The following is a 17,566-nucleotide window of genomic DNA, read 5'->3' as shown; positions in this document are numbered from 1 at the left end:
AATTCTGTATATATTTCCCTGCGTTCCCTAAACTGCTTTGTAGATATGCAGCACACACTCCTTCGCTAATCCGGCTGTGTGGTTTTTTTTTCTTCCCTTTACTTACAGGGTGGGGAGAAGGCCCGGCCTTTCCCCCTACCCTATGACATTAAGAAGGGCTGTTTGGTTTGTGTGCAGTTACAAAGAATTACAAAATGTTAGAGGCTGAAAGGGACCATGAAAGATCATCTAATCTAACTCCCCCTACCAGAGAACGATCGCCTAGAGTAGGTCACATAGGAACGCATCCAGGCAGGTTTTGAATAATCTTTGCAGACAAGAGCCATATAACTTTTTTTAAATTATGTACAGTTATACCACTGCAGAATGTTACTGGTGGTAGGCATTATTGTGGAAGAAATGTTTTCTGAATGTACTTTTTTCTGTAAATATCTTTTGGAATGTCCTATAAAAGCCTGGTTATCTTACATTCCATTATTTTAATCACCCTCTTAATTTATGAGACACCATTTCAATTAAAAAAAGTACTACTTTTAGTTAGATAATCATAAACTTAACTGGTGTATGTGATTCTTAATATGGGGTTTTTTTCCCTTTTCCCATTTAGGAAACTCAGAACTGAAAGATAAAGAGGACCAGTTTGGAAGGACTCCTCTTATGTATTGTGTACTGGCTGACAGGCTGGACTGTGCAGAGGCATTGCTGAAGGCTGGAGCTGATGTTAATAGAGCCGATCGTAGCCGAAGGACTGCTCTCCATCTTGCTGCACAAAAGGTAATTACACTGCAGTTGCTCAGCCATTATATAAACTTGTGGTTTTCACCACAGGTATAAAGGAGGTTTTCTTGTATTGCATAAGCATCTTGTATCTTGAGAGGCTTTAATTATTTTAGAGGCAAATAAGGCCATGAGCTTTTTAAAATCTTCACCCATCCCATAGGAGGGTTATTTTTTTGTATTTTAGTGTGTTTATGGAATGGATTTGTAGTTATCTGCTGCAATTCATTGTGGCTTTAAGAACTTGTACTTTTTAGAGAAAATATCTCTTGTCTATTTTGGGATAGTCAGTGTCATGTTAGGGGTAATATCCCTATGTCTGCCTACATGTGAGCTAGTCATTTAGATTACTTTTATAATGAATGCAATTTAGAGTGTGGGTTATTCACCCTAAAGTACAGGTGAGTACCTTAGGGCATACTTACTAGTTCAGTCATCCTTTCATCTGGCTAGTGTAGGTTTTTGTGACTAGATTTTTGGCAAGCCATCTCTTTCAACTCTTCACTGACATGGTCTTTTGTATTATCTGTCTTGTCTTTGTCAGCCATAAGATGGAGATGTTTCAGTCTTTGTAGGCAGAAGGTCATGTAAATGAAGTTACTTGGGTTTTCTTGTGTTCCACTCCAAAGGTAGAATGCTTTGGTCTCTCATTAAATGGATGGGTCCCCTAAGCAGCTTAGAAAGAGTGTGCGCCCTTGAAAAATAGGAGAGGTCAAGTCATTAACTTCAGAAATATTAAATTAAAAACCAGTCAAATGAAAAAGACCCGTAAACAATCAAACCCACCAGAAGAATGGTTCAAAATGTTGCAGGAGTGCTCCTCTGTTTATTACTGTAGGAGTTTTAAGGGATAGCTGTAACTTCATGAACATGGATGTCATTTACTGGGAGCTGAAACAGTGACTGATCCAGAGATTTCATATTGAGGACTTGTATTATTATTGTTGTATTTGGTAACTAATAGACTTTAAAAAGAATCTAAATTTTTTACATGTGCCATAGCCTATTCATACCATATCTATCAGTGCAGTCAATATAGAGACAGTCCCATCTTCAGCTACTCTAAAATTCTGATCTTGAAGTCAAAAGAACCACTTTGACATGTAAACTTTTGCATAACCTTGTCTTAAAATGTGATTTCATACTAACATAAAACCAATGAGAATACTAACAGAAAACCAATGAGAAATAAGATTCAGATGCCTTAGTATCTGCTCTGCAACTGAAACCTGACTTACAGAACATCATTTCCACAGTTTTATCTTCTGCAGACAAAAGAACTGGCTGGATTTTAACCCAGAGCTTGATAGTAGAGAGAGATGATTGGTGGATACCAAATGGCTACAGTAATTTAACACTTAATGAGCATCCAGTACTGTTCATTCATTAGAGAGAACCTTTTCTTCTGGAAAGTAAAGAAAACATCTATATCATGGTTATTGTCTGTGGCTGAACTAAACACAGAGGAAACTATAGTCATGCATATAAGCAGTGTCATGCTTTTTTGGCTAGCTGGCCAACATTCCCATTTCACACACCTTGGTTTGTTCAGATTATTCACATTGATCAAATTGTGTGTTCATATGAAAGTATGACATAAGGAATGTAAAGCTCATTCACACTTCATGAACCTGTATGCACAGAATTTTTATTAGTTAGTTAGAATTGAATAGAATTAACCAGGTTGGAAAAGACCTTCGAGATCATCAAGTCCAACCTATCATCCAACGCTATCTAATCAACTAAAATATGGCACCAAGAGCCTCATCCAGTCTCTTCTTAAACACCTCCAGGGATGGTGACTTCACCACCTCCCTGGGCAGCCCATTCCAATGGGCAATCAATCTTTCTGCGAAGAACTTCTTCCTAACATTCAGACTAAACCTGCCCTGGTGCAGCTTGAGACTGTCCTCCTGTTCTGGTGCTGGTTACCTGGGAGAAGAGACCAACCCCCACCTGGCTACAACCTCCATTCAGGTAGTTGTAGACAGCAATAAGGTCTCCTCTGAGCCTCCTCTTCTCCAGGCTGAGCAACCCCAGCTCTCTCAGCCTCTCCTCATTAGGAGCTCTTACTTAAGGAAGATTATCATAAAAGGTTACCAGCCTAGGGAAAAAAGAACACAAACTGATCACCACCATCTCTCAAAGGCACAATGATTTATTTTCATCATATGGATTGAGTAAAAGTAAGAAGCACATGTGCTGTTTATGCAGTTTACCTAATGCCTTATGAATGGTTTGAGAGAACAAAACTTGAAAAAGGTAGTGAGGAAAAAATGTACAAGCTTGCTCCAGGCAAGTTTTATTCAGGAGCTTGTAACACCAATGGCTTTTTACATGGATAAGAAACGGCAAACAGCATTTGGATTTTGAGTCTCTTGAAATACCTTGACTGTACTCACTAGGTAAGGCTTGGGAATAAGTCTTTGTAAAATAAGTGAATTAAATTCTGTTTCAAATTTTTGTGCTGCATCTTATGCTTGCCACAGGTTGCCTTTTCTTCTTTACCTGTATGGTTACTGGTGGGCATACAAGAACAACCATTTTTTTATAGCTTAAACAATATCACAGTTTAAAATCACCAAAATACACCAACCTACTTTACACAGAATTTGTAACTGCATCCTGGATCTCTTCTAATTTGTCAATAATTGTGTCAGCAAAGAATTAGTACAAGCTACAGAATATTTAATGCTTCAACATAATGAAAGACACATTTTCCCACTGGGGTGGTATTAATCTTCCTGAAGGCAAAATTAATATCCTCCTGACAGTTGAGCATCCTAATAGATTATTTGAAATGCATATTATTAGCATCCAACAACGAAACTATTGAATTTTTCTCTCTTCTATCCCTGTTAACAGAGAAAGGTTGTGCTTGGGGTGTTCATAGAGATTGTTACTTCCCCAGAGTAAACAGATTGTTAGCAAGTGAGCATCCTCTGTGAGAAATTCTGAAAGAATCAGGACTATTGTTTTGGGGGGGGGGGGGTGTGTTTCATATATTAAACTGCAATTATTAAATGAAAGATAACCCACTCCCCCCCCCCCCCCCCCCCATATACAAGTCATTTTGGTATGTAGAAGCATTTCAGTTCAGAATTATCACAGGTAGGTGTTAAGAAAGTTGCAAATAAAGATTAGAAGCAAATTGTTACCAGAATGCTTACAGGTGGAAATGAATGTCTGTAGGTTGACTACAGACTCCCACTACTGATACCGTGATACTGTGGGACATGGTCTCAGGCTGCGCCAGGGGAGGTTCAGACTCGAGGTGAGGAGGAAGTTCTTCACCGAGCGAGTCATTCGGCATTGGAACCGGTTGCCCAGGGAGGTGGTTGAGTCATCGACCCTGGAGGCGTTCAAGAGGAGATTGGACGTGGCACTTGGTGCCATGGTCTAGTCATGGGGTCTGTGTTGATAGGTTGGACTCGATGATCCTCGAGGTCCTTTCCAACCTAAGTGATACTGTGATACTGTGATACTCTTACCTGTCTCCATTTCCTGTTTATTTCACAATAATCTAAACTCTACCATCTTAAATGATCTGTACCCAAGGAATTGCATCATGGCTAAACAAAAAACCTAGTGGCTGTCGTTGTCTTTGGATAGGATTGGATTGTGGAAGAGAACAAATAGCACTGGATGTGGCACTAAAATGCATTATAAATATCTAAGGGGTTTGCTGTACACAGAATGTTTCTATCTACTTCCAGTTGTAACAGCAAAATAATATTCTTTTCCCCATTCAGAACAGTAGAAGCAAAGACTGTAGATGATTGGGGGAGGTTTAAAGAGAGTGCAGGAGAACCTGTGGTGTATTTAGGCAAATACTACATAGCAGAGTATATTTGCAGGGAAAGGGATGGACCAAGTGTAGTGCCTTGTCTTTTTACATGGTCATGAAGTGTTGGTCTCCAGTTGCCTGGCACAGTTGGTGACTGGCAGCTGTTATTGTTGCATCTATATTTTGAAGGATTGCTTTATTTACAAGGGTTAGACATGATTCTTCAGGGCAGGGTGGTGTTGGGTTGATGGTTGATGGTCCAGAGAAGAGCAACAAAGTTGGTGAGGGGTTTGGAACACAAGCCCTATGAGGAGAGGCTGAGGGAGCTGGGGCTGCTTAGCCTGGAGAAGAGGAGACTCAGGGGTGACCTTATCACTCTCTACAACTACCTGAAGGGAGGTTGTAGACAGGCGGATGATGGTCTCTTCTCCCAGGCAGCCAGTACCAGAACAAGAGGACACAGTCTCAGGCTGCGCCAGGGGAGGTTCAGGTTGGATGTTAGGAAGAAGTTCTATACAGAAAGAGTGATTGCGCTATGGAATGGGTTGCCCGGGGAGGTGGTGGAGTCGCCGTCATTGAAGGTGTTCAGAAGGAGACTTGATGGGGTGCTTGGTGCCATGGGTTAGCTGTTTGGGTGGGTTGGATTGGTTGATGGGTTGGACACGATGATCTTGAAGGTCTCTTCCAACCTGGTTTGGTTTATTCTAATAAAGGTATTCTAATAAAGGTTGGACTCAGTGATGTTAATGGTCTTTTACAAACCAAATGATTTTATGATTCTGTGGTTACAAGCATGATTTAAAAGTAGAACAAAGGATAAGTATGTCTAAGACTTTTGTGAAGATAAAAGGATTAGGTCCTTCTATGTCTTAAGGATGTTCAGATACAATTCTCAGGGAGGCATGTCTCCTGGAGCTTAACCTGAAAAACATAGTGGTATATAGTATCTGATTCTGACTTGTAATAGTGGGGAAAAAAATCACACTTACTAAGAATAGAGGTCATAAACCAAATAGCATAAATAAGTATTGCAGAAGAAAATCTAGGAATATAGGGGAGACAGATCATCAAATTAATAAGTCTAATACTTATACAAAGATATTTACAGATTTTGCTAATATGATTAGACATTAGGAATAGTAATTTTTCTTTACTACTTGGCACCAGCCAACCCTCTGGTATAACATTGGGGGTTTAACCATCATAATTAAAGATTAAAAAACCCTTTTAAAATTATGAGAGAGAAAGCACAAAGGAGAATACATTTAATGAACTAGGTAAAGGAACATTGGGAGAATGATAAGTGTATGTATTCCTTTTCTCTGTAAACAAGGTATATGTTAAAATGAATGAGAATCTGCTAAATAAGAACAAACCATCACAATTAATATAATCTGGGGTAAGTAGAAGGTTTATCATATAAACAGTAGGGAAATTTTTGATGCTGTAAAACACTTGGTGCCATGGTCTAGTCATGAGTCTGTGGTGATGGGTTGGACTCGATGATCTTTGAGGTCTCTTCCAACCTTAGTGATACGGTGATACAAACGGTTCCCAAGAACACTGTGGACTCACTGTCACCACTCTGGGCAGTGGTGGGCTGTCTTTGAGCGGATAAAGAGTTTGGAGTGAGTTTGCTCAGCTCTCTCTGATGCAGAGAATAGGGTTGGGTGCACTGTTAGGGGTCTGGAGGGGACTCAGGGCTAGGGGTGCACAACCAGATCTGCTCCTTTTGGAAAGGACAGAATGGTATTAAAAATGAGGGTTTGTCACTGTAGATAAAAATATGTCTACTAAATGGTACACTACATTATTTTAAAACTATTATGTTTACCCCCTGTTTGCAGTGATTTATTATATTTGGAGAACATTTTTGAGCAGCATAGTAATAATTTAAATTTATTCCTAGAAATATAATTTCAACTTTTCAAGTTATTTTTACTGGTTTGCCAATTTACCTAAATGTCCTGTAGGTTCCCTTTTTCTTTGGGCAGCAGTTACCTTAAGGAATCTGTTTGCCAAACTATTCAATTAAATATCTGTATTTTTACTGAATTGCTCATTGTTTAAAGAGCTTAATCATCTGACTGAAATGACTAATATGTACTCATCTCCATGAGTATTTTGTAAGCTAAGTAGTTAAAAGTCTCAGTATTGATACTATGCAATTTGGTTTTTTTTTAACTGAATAAATCTTTTTACAGTGTTTACCTTATTTAAAATAGTATCATGCTGCACTTGCATGGAATTTCCTGTATCTGTACAACCTAAATGTTACATAGGAGCATTTTCCTCAATTAAACTAGATTTTTTTCAAAGAAGAGTAGCAGATATTCACATCTTAGGTCTTCTTTCACTGGAGAAGCTTTTCTTTTATTTAAGTTTTAATGTAATTTGATTTATCATTACTCTATTGTTGGTAAATTCAGAAGTGCAGGCATCCCTTGCTGGAAAACACATTCTTTTTGGCATAGTTGAGAAATCCACTAATTAACTGCGGCAGGGAAGTACTAATTGCTTTTAAACTGCTTCAGGAATTTGTGTATTTTTGCTCATGTTATTTTTGTGGCTGCATGATCTTAATAACATTCCTGTGGTTGTGCTTTTTTGTTTTTCTATTTCTAATGTTCTCTTCCTGTCATTTGTTGCATTAAACAGCCTCTAATCTTGCTGTTATTATCTTTGGATAATAGCACTGTAAAAGTAACAAATGGTGTTGCTGCGTTTTGTTTTGCCTTACAGTGATCTGACTTGTGAGGTCCTGTGTTACTAGATGCTGCATATGGTCCTAGAGACTGACCATTTTTTCTTGAGAAACAATCTAAGAAAACCTGTAATGATAAATTCAAATGATATAGTGCTGGTTTGTATCACTCCACTAAAAAGAAAGGAATTTTTCACAGATATTAAATGGAATAACAACTGTAACATCTCTGTCATGTAGCTCAGTATTGGGCTTACTTTTTTAAGGATGCAAATCCTTGCCTGGTAAGAATGCTTCCCAGCTCAAGCTTGGTTTTCTGGGGTTAATTTTCCCGGAGTTTCTGCCTGGGCTTGAGAAGAGCTCTGTAAAAAGGGAGTCAGTACAGCCTAGTGGAGAGCAGAGTCACGAGCATTTGCATCTCTGGAATGTTTTTATTGACAAACGGTAGTCTGCTATTGACATTTGTGTCCCTTGATGATACTCCTATCCTAGCTTATCTTTGCTGGTCAAATGCCTTAATTGTTCTGGCCTTTAATTCAGTCAAAGTTGGAGCACGACTGGAAGAGAAAAGAGAAGGAACAGGTCTAACAGAGCATCAAGCTTGAGCTGTGAAGCTTCTGGCAACGATCAACCTGTCATAATGTTATGATTTGTTCATTTTTATACCATTTATTAGCCTTTACTTGTTGTGCCATTTGGCCTCCAGGGCAGATAAAGTGCTGTCTAATTTGGTAGGTTTGCTTCTGTCAGAGTGGCCTCGACAGAGAAGGTGTTAGCTGTAGTGACAAATAATCAATAGCTGTCGTTGTCATGAGGAACGTGAGTAGTTGGGCCTTTCATCTGGAGGATTAGAGGTCTAATTGGATTGAGAATAGGGAGGGTGGGCTGTTGGGTAACCCTGTCAGCTATGTTAAGCTGTCAAATGTCAGCCTTCCTGAAAGGAAGAAGGGATGGTTAGCTTTCAGAAACAAGGAAGAAGACATATGAAAGCTTTTTAAAAAGTAATAGATAGAAAAGTAGAATAGGCTAACATACACTTTAACCCCTTCTTGTTTAATTACATACCGCTCCAGTTAATGAGGATGCCTGGGGTGCACTCTTTCTGTATCTATCTAACACACACACACAGAGAATTTGTGTAAAAGAGGCTTGGCAGCATGATACTAAAACAGACTAGTTCTACATTTTGATAAAAATGCCAGTTAGCTACTCAGATGGGGAAGAGAAATGCAAAATATTATTACATGGGAGAGCCTAGGAGCCGCCAGTGGAGGGAATCACTTAGCAGAGCTATGAAGAAATTGAATATTGTTATTTAGTATTTTGTTTAAAAGTTTTGGTAGTGCAGTAGTATCAACATGTTTTATAAGCTGTAAGCAGTTGTTTCAATATTGCTGTAAACACAGTACTATGATGCAGTTCTCCATTGGATTGTAAAATTGTCCGCTGAATTTTGACTGTGCTTTCTTACCATTACTTTCGATCCCTTGCTTTCTGCCTGTTTCTTGGAGAAAGATGTGTTCTAAAGAAGATAAATTCAATGAAACAGTTATACTAGAACATTTTTCTTTTCAGAATAATGTCTCAGAAAGTTTACAGTATTAATATTTACCTTACCAGAACAAATAATAGGACTAGATTTTAAGGGAGGATTTGTTTGTTTATAAAATTAGTAAAATAGTAGTTTCTTGTAATTTTTTTTTGTCACTCTTTTCAAAGCAAGTCTTAACTGTAACCATACTAGTATTTCCTTTCTCTAAGTAATACATTTTCCCTGAGGTCTATTGTACTTGGCCAAAGTTGCCAATATAAGTGGCCACCTCTTAGAAGGATCTGGCATCCTTAACTGCTGATGACCTTCAAATAGCAAAGTTTTTAGAGAGGAGGGGGAAAAAAACACCTTTATTTTGTATCAGCTGATTAAACAAAATTATTTTTTTGTTATTATTTTATAGGCTTATTGTTTTGGTTGTATTTTGGTGGTTTTTTAAAATCTCACAGATATTTTTTCCTAGGTTTAATTTTTCTGAACTAGTCCTTTTACTATTGGTGTTTCAGTTTGGATTGATTCCCATGCTGCATTCCTTTCTTCTGCACCTCTTATTGATGACCATTTGGACTCATGACATCATGTTTGCTGGTGGTCTGGCTTTCCCTCTTTGACTGCCATGCTCTCAAAGACCTATCACTGTGTGAGAGTCTGGATTCATTGCTCTTGAATAATTTTTGCTTTTGTGGTTACTTATCTGGCAGTTACGGTACCCGTGTCATTTCTAGTCTAGGCTTTATCAGAACTAAACTTCAGACTTTTGTCATAATCCAGTTCTGCTTCATCTTTCTCTGTTCTGTTTCATTGCTTCCCCAACTCTGACTTCATCTCTCAACGTTTATTTTTGAGTCTGTATAATCTGACTTAATTGTGTTTAACTGTTTGGTGTGAACTGTAGGAAGGACAAGTGAAGAACTGAGGTCATGGCTTTCCCCTGCTGCTTTGATAGCCAAGATTGCGGAGCTACAAGAGAAGTATTGTGCTGCTTGTGTCAGGTTGGCTTGAAGCTGACCCACTGTTTCTACACTGTGGTGTTGCCTGTGCTATAGAAACACTGTGATAAAATGAGATTTGCAATTATAAAATAGGCCCAGGCCCATTTTATTACTACAAGGTTTTTAAGTTCGGTTTTTAGTTTATTGAAAATCTATCCATACTTCCAAAAAATGGTTGGTGTTTTTGTTTTTGTTTTGTTTTTTCAAGTTTTATTTTTATTCATAATTTAGTGTCTTAATTTCTAGCAAATTTGCTATTTCAGTGTCTTAATTTCTAGCAAAATTTTGGTAGCAGAATCCTTGCCCTCTTGTTTTTTCCAAACAAGTTTTTTCTGGACAAGTTCCTTGCCCTGTCAATGGTCTTTAGTTATCCTGTCCCCTGCTTAGTCTAGCTAGAAAAATCACTACAGATGATGTTTTCTTTCTCTTTTTCTTCAGCAATGTCACAACTATTTTCATTAACCTGTTTGACTTACTTTCATTATACAAACTATTCTCTCTCATTTCAAGTGTAACTTCACTTCTCTACATCACATCTCTGCTTCTTGTTCTGCTAACTCTCCTCCTTTCTGCCATTTGGCTTTATATTCACTTCTATGATGTTTCCTGTGCTTGAAATAAGCTTTCATGATCCAAACTGCCAAGAAGTTTGTCATACCCAAAACATATATTATCACACTAGTGCCTCTGTTGAGCAGTCTTGATCAAGAATTTGAAATTTCATTAAAATGAATAACAAAAGAAATGTCTCTAACTACAGTGATTTCTCTAAAGGGTTTTGAAAACATGAATCAGGTGCAGGCCATGGTGGCAGAATGTAGAGATGCTCTGCTTGTGTTATGTTTCTCAATTAAAAGGAACTAATTCTGCATAGCATATGGAATGATATCTTAAATATCTGTGTAACCAGCTGGTAGAATTACTTTCTTTTCATCTATCAAATTCACGGTCATACTTTTGTGAGTAAAATTTGGAAGAGTTTCTGGGCTGGTATCTTCCTATTGTTACTTTTTCTGATTGTTTTCCACAGCAATAATTTTTCAGGCTGCTATCAGTTGCTGAAATAATTCATATTAGTTTATGAAGAGTATAAGTTATAAAGAATGAGAAGGCAAAAATGATTCTTTAATAAAACATGAGGACTTAAGGATTAAAAAAATACTGGTACCTAACTTCAACTCAGAGATTTTGCTAGGAAGACTGACTAGAATGGAACAGGATGCCTACATGCTTTAGTGCAGTTAGCCAAAATTTTGCCCAGGGAAGGCAAGTACTTTGTGCAGGCATGGGCTGTGCCTTTTTGAGAGAGCTTTGTTCCATGTTGCTTGATGTTTGGCTGTTTTAAGTTGATTTAATTATCCTAGTTTTCAACTGCTAGTTCTCTTGTACGTGCTGTTATCGTTTGTTCCCTCTCTCATTTTGCTTTTTTTCTGAGGGGAAGTGAAAGTTTCTCTAGCAGTTGAACTTGAAAAGAGTGATTGCATCATAAAAATGGAGTTCATTTTGAACACAGTACCTAACACACTAAAAGTGTTAAGGTTCAGATCTGAATACATTTCCTTTTGTTCCACGTATTTCTGTTCCTTTAGCATGTTTAGCATCCCCCAGTGCACAAGACACTTGCCCAGCTCTTCTCCCAAGACATTGATGTCTGCTGCCAAGTGTATGCCTTAAAAAATGCCTTTGTAAACAAAGACATCTCCCTGCTTGAGTGTCCTTTCTGAAACATCATTCTTGCATTAATTGCCCCTCTGCAACTGACCTCACAACTGATCTTTAATGGTTACAAGAAGAAATACTGTGTTTGGGACTGAGAAACAGCTTACTTGTTTGTGTCCAGATTTGGCTCATTGGTTTGGTTCAGTTCAGCTTTGTGAGCTGTTTGGTGATTTCTGTTTGACTGAGGTGACTCTTTTGGGGAGGATTCTTTAGTGCAAAGTAAAAGTATTTGTTTTCACTGATTATAAATGTTATTCTCATTTTAAGTGTATTAGTTTTGTGTCAGATGTTTTCACATACACTTCAATAAATGTAGTACCAGCAATAGATCATTTTGAAACAGGACACCTTTCTGCTGAATTCTCCAGGAATCCTCTATCAGGTGTCTGACATGTCCTTAATCTGATGCTCAGGCTTGTCATTTGAATCAATAGTATACTAGATAGGATGTCTTCAGCATGCAAGGCTATTGCTCTAGAAGGTATTTGAAAAATAAATTTGGATCTTGTGGTCAGCCACAAAATCCAAGAGCACTAATCTTTCATTTGTCTCTCTCTTTGTCTGTAAACAGTTAGTTAAATTGTTGATTAAAGAGAATTAGGTGATTCACACTCAAGTCAAAATGGGTATGTATAAACTGCATAAGAAAATGATTTTGTTTCCTGGAAAGCAAAAGCTAATGTCAGCATTTAATAAAATACAAAATTAATTTAAGTTACCTGTGAAAAGTATAATTTTTTGGCTTTGGTCTCTTTATAGAGCAGTTTGAAACCCTTGTGTTTTTTACTCTTTTTTGTTTTTTTAATTAATGAATGAAGAATTAATGAAAACGAATACCAATTTTTTAGTAATGAGAAATCACTTTAAAGTGATTTATGTTATGAGTGTCATCTGAATATGTTTAGTTTTCTGATGGGAACATTTAAATATATATATATGTATGTCTGTGTATATGCACAAGACATGCTTTTACAATATTCTGTTAGTATGATACAGTCTTTGGGAAGACTTTAAGCAAAAACTATCTTGAACTGTTATTTTATCTGCCTGTAGTCTGAACAAAGAGAAATAAATGTGCTATTACTACTGCTGGGATGTAGTTTTTTTTATTTACCAGTACTGTAGGTATATTCTGACTTCATTTTAAATCTCAGATATCATTGTAATGCCTACAGAAGCTATAAAACATTGCAGAGTATAAAAATAGCCTCAAGTGTCTCAATAAGTATTTAAAGTAAGGGTAAACCTACCTTTATTGCAAGTTATTTTCATTACTTCCATAGCAGTTCTGGAAAATTCACTGTAACTGGAGGACTTTTGTCATAAAGCAGAATTTGGTACGTAGTTTTGTGATTATTTCACACAGTGGTTTGTTAAGGGGCTTAAGATATTTGAAATATATTTAAATCCATTAACAGACATGGATTTATATTCAGATAAAACACCAGCTAAAATAATAACAAAAAATTCTGGGAAGATACACTCAGAAATGAGTATATATACAAAGTTTTCAATTTTCAAGCATTGTTGCTTCCAGCAGTCTGTAAGGACATCACATGCAGAAGCCCTTGGAGGGGTGCAATTAAAGAGTAAAAGGAAGAGTGGCACAGTACTGCTTCGAGCAATGCTGAGTAGCAATGGCAATTAGTTTGCATCCAGAGTGAAACAGTAATGCACAAAGTTAGGATAAAAAGTGAGGACTTTGAATGGATGGCCATTATTCAGACTTGTTTTTCAGGTAGAATCTGTCGTGGACAGTACTGGGTTTTATAGTATTTTTTAATTAGAGCTTAAATAGAAATCTAGACATAGGATAGAAACACATCTAGAAGAAAGGAAAGGCATATGAACTGTCTCTAAGTTTGTCACCTTAAAGTTATGAACATATATAATTTTTAATAATTGGTGTATAAGCAGATTATGGAGGATTTCTCTGTCTTGCTAAAATGCTTTTGAGCAACCATCCTGTATTCTGTTTCTGGGAGAGAGGTGGGAAGCTTAGGAGGCATTAGGTAATGTATGTATAATTAAACAATAAAAGACTTGGACATCTGCAAATGTCAGTTATGTAAGGTGTACAGACAGTTACTAAAAAATGGAAAGAACATTGTAAATATAAGCATAAAGCAGAACTTTCTTAGGATTCAAGAAGAATATGAATATATGAAAATGCCATTTGTAAAAAGGAAGATATATTTCAGGAATATATTTTTATTAGTCCCTTAATGCTATGCTTAGTGCAAGACTCTTTAACTGAATGGATTTAGGCCATATTATCTAGTATTGGTATTTCTGGGGAGGAGTGGGCTAGCACTTACTGCCAAATCTTTTCAAGTAACAGTGTGTTTTGAAATACCATGGTTTTTTTTAAAACTTTAGTTTGAAATATTTGATACTTTATGAAGAAGTGAGCAGGTATCCTGTGAATATGGATGTTGTGTCTCAGTTCTTCTTGTAAATCCCCAGAGACTGTGTGTTGTGAGTACTTCTGCATGAATGACTCCAAAAGAACACTACAGGGAGACAAGTTCAGTAACACTAGAAGAGATCAACTGGAAATAAGAATGCTAATTGCATTTTCATCCTTGAAGTGTTTTTTTTACATGAAAGCCACTAATTTCTATAGGTACACCATAAAATTTAGAGCTGAAGAGCTGAGAACACCACACAGAAACAGCCTGTGCAGACCATTGATAAATGAGGTCAAAGGCTGTAAGATGTGAACACCTATTTTCCTTCAGCTTCTGCTGGGAAACAATTTTACCTTGGCTTTTATAGTACTGATCACTTGTCTTTTCTATTGTATTCTTTGACTGTGTGCCAGTTGATAGTTCTGTCTATTCCTATGGAAACCAAGGTACTGCAGCCAATCTTGCAAGAAGGAGAAATGCTCCAAGTTCAGACACTGCCTTGCCTTCTATCAAACTGCCTGATAGAACTGGCCTCAAGTTGCGCTGATGTTCTTGGTTGATCTATTAGCCTAAGGTGCTTTGCCAGACAGTTGAACACATTCAGCTTGGAAACTTGTTAAAAAAAAAAAGTTTCTATTCAGCTTTCTGAGGATTTCTCTCCAGTTGAGTGTTTTGCTTTTGAGTCTAGGTGCTGCTAACAAATGGCTGAGTTAATGCTGTAGGGGAAACTTCAACCCACCACAGAGATTAAACCCCACGTCAAAATCTTTGCCATGGCTGACTTGACAGGATTACCAAAACATCACATATTTCTGTCCACCAGTGGTTTATTAAATAGAAGACATGGCATCATCCTTGCCCACTCAGAGGTAATTAAAAGCTTACAATATTTTTTCTTTCAAAGCTGTAATTCAGTGGATGACTGGTAAGGGTTATGTCTAAAGCATAATCCTAAAGATGTAGCATACTTTGTTTTTCAGTTATGTTTTTAATCATGGAGTTAACTGCTTAGTTTTGCTCCAGTTAAAACCACCTCAGCACTTGATTTCAAGTTTAAGCTGAAATTGTTCCAGAGCTAGAACACTGTTTTAGCTCCCTGTAGTTAACAACATTTACATTATTGTATTTTATTTGCCTGTTTGGAGACACATTGTTTCCATTGTCTCTGCAGCAGCTTTACTGAAGATGTGTCTGGAAATCAAGTCTTCTGACTATCATCTGCCAGCTGATGCAGTAGTGCAGAGAACAGGAAGAAGTAGTTCCTCTACTACCTCTGCTGACTTTCTTTGTAATGTAGTTAGTATAGACTATCATGGTGAGTAGACAGTGTACAGAAAACAATTAGCTAAGAATTATTATCTTCATTGTCTAATTCTTGCCCAGTGTACCAAGTGTATGTCCCAAAGTTTGAGGGGAGTTTTTGAAAGGATTGAGAATGTCCTTAATACCTGTTAGGTTCAATAAAACCTGTATTTGTTCTGTAGGACTTTGCAATTTGATAGGTTAACACAATAACCTTTGAATTTAAGAAATAATTTGGTTTATTCACCCTCACTTTTGGGGTGTTTTTGTTCAACAGTGACAATGTTTTTCCACTTGCTGTGTTTTAATGAAGAATTATTAAGCCAACTGTCAGCATTTGTGGGTAAAATCTCATTCCATCTTCAGGTTTAGATATAAAAAATGTATTTGCTACAGCAGAGATGAGGAAAAAAATAATTGATAGTTTTTCTGTTACTTTAATTTTCAGTATCCTTGATATAACATTTGAAATGTAAAGGATGTATTAATTTTAAATGTATTCAAAATTTGATATAAATTTTGTCATGAGCTTATTTGCTCAAATGAGAGTATTCTATGTGTTGAATTTGCACAGTCATATAGCATGTGATAACCAGAGAGAGCCTACTGCTGCTATGATGGTGAATTTACTCATTTTAGCTAGAAACTGAGCTTCTAAGTAGCTTTTGGTTGTTCTTGCTGTTTGTTCAGGAGCTGTTATTAAAAAAAACAACTGATATTTAAAGAGTGTAAGTCTGGTGTAGTCAGATATGTTTAAAGGGTAGTGCTTGCAAGGCTTGTAGCTGTTGCAACCAGGTGATATTCACTCAGCTTCAGTGTATTAGAAATCAAGAGACTTCACTGTTTCACACACAGATAATTTTTCAAAATGGAATTGTTTTTAATTTATAATTCTAAATAATTCTTGTTTGCAATTTAAATGCTGTTACTTGCTAGTCTCTATTTTAATAACTTTTCTTCTGAGGAATCCTTGCCAGATTTCTGGCAGTTAGCTGATAATATAAGCCTGTCAAAATGCTCCTTTTGATGTATGGATTTCAGTTGCTTTTGGAACAGTATTCTGTTCCTCTGTGTATCAGATTAGAAATACGATAGTCACAGCTTCTGTTTTTGTAACTGCTTAGTTTGTTCCCTGAAAATCTACCAAAAATGGCAGGTGTTGGTGACAAAGTCCTTCATATGCTCCATGTCATTTTAAGTTATTTCTGATGTTCTGAGAATGTGCTTCTTCTCAAAGGGGCACTAATATATGAAACAACCTCTAAAGAAACCACATGCACAGCCCCTTTTCTTCCAAAGCTATCTAAATTCCTGGGGTTTGAAATTTTTTGGCTAATTTGATCTGTGGAGTGAAGCAGCCTCTCTTCAGCACCTACTTGCAGAAAAGAGAGTGTTTGTATATACAGTAAAATTATCTTCTAGAAGATTGGGTAGGTCAAAGACAGCAGTTTCTACTCAGTATAGGCAGGTTAAATTCAGTTATCATTTTTATTTTGAAGGGAAAGCTCATGGATGTTTTAAAGGCTTAGCTAGCAATTAAGATGTTCAAGTTTTTTGACTTCCATTACTTCTTCAAAGACCTGTCTCAACTTTGACTGTGGCATCTGTGCTAATCGGTTGGCAAAGCTTGCTAATATAGTGCCAAGTGGCTGCTATATTCTGCTCAGCTAAAGTCTGAATGACTTTCATGTTGTTGCATGTCTGAGTGCACGGTGCAGCTTATTAGTTGTCAATCTATCGATTTAAACTGACTTTAGAAACTCACAGTCACTATTAAAAAGTACAGACAATTTGTTTTTTCAGACATAAACAGCTGTTTATCTTAACTCCAACTCTTAATAAATTCCTGTGTTTAAAAGGTTTAAAATCTAATCTGACTGTAAAAAAATCTCAGCAATTCATTCTCATCTTAGAACATGAACTAGCATGTTGCAAACCGAATTTCCTGTTGCTGTCCCTGGTTTTATCCCTGGTGACGAATGATGCACAAGGCCCATTGCTGCTCCACAACAGAACTCCAGAAATGCAGAGTAGAGAATCTCAGAAGTCCTTTTGGAAGTCCTTTATTACATTATTGCAGAATCCCCAGCATCACAGAGTAACAGAATAGCATTGCAGGATAGAGAAGAATAAGAAATGGTCCAGAAGAAGTCCCTGACAGAATCTCCTTAACAGAATAAGTTCCAGAATCCCCAAAGTCAGAACTCCCTATTGCCCAAAGTAGCTGATTATATAGTGTTTCTTATCTTGCACATTAACTCACTTAACCAATAAAATACAGCTCTGTATTCAAGATAAAAATATTCCCCTATAAAAGTACTA

The 17,566-nt window shown here is 37.0% G+C and overlaps 1 protein-coding gene across 2 annotated transcripts in view; it reads left to right on the top strand.

The window, feature by feature from the left end:
- The window catches only part of INVS (inversin), a 106,036-nt gene that overhangs the window by 12,574 nt on the left and 75,896 nt on the right, over positions 1–17,566 (top strand). For both annotated transcript variants that reach the window (XM_068147518.1, XM_068147517.1), the window contains exon 3: positions 608–774. In XM_068147518.1, the coding sequence (XP_068003619.1) occupies positions 608–774 (167 nt within the window). The remainder of the gene's footprint in view (positions 1–607; positions 775–17,566) is intronic.

This window comes from Melanerpes formicivorus, unplaced genomic scaffold, assembly GCF_026170545.1.
Source record: "Melanerpes formicivorus ecotype bairdi unplaced genomic scaffold, bMelFor1.0.p_v2 SCAF_15, whole genome shotgun sequence".
Classification (NCBI taxonomy): Eukaryota; Metazoa; Chordata; class Aves; order Piciformes; family Picidae; genus Melanerpes; species Melanerpes formicivorus.
The sequence above is the reverse complement of the archived record's forward strand: the minus strand, read 5'-3'. Positions and strand labels throughout refer to the sequence as shown.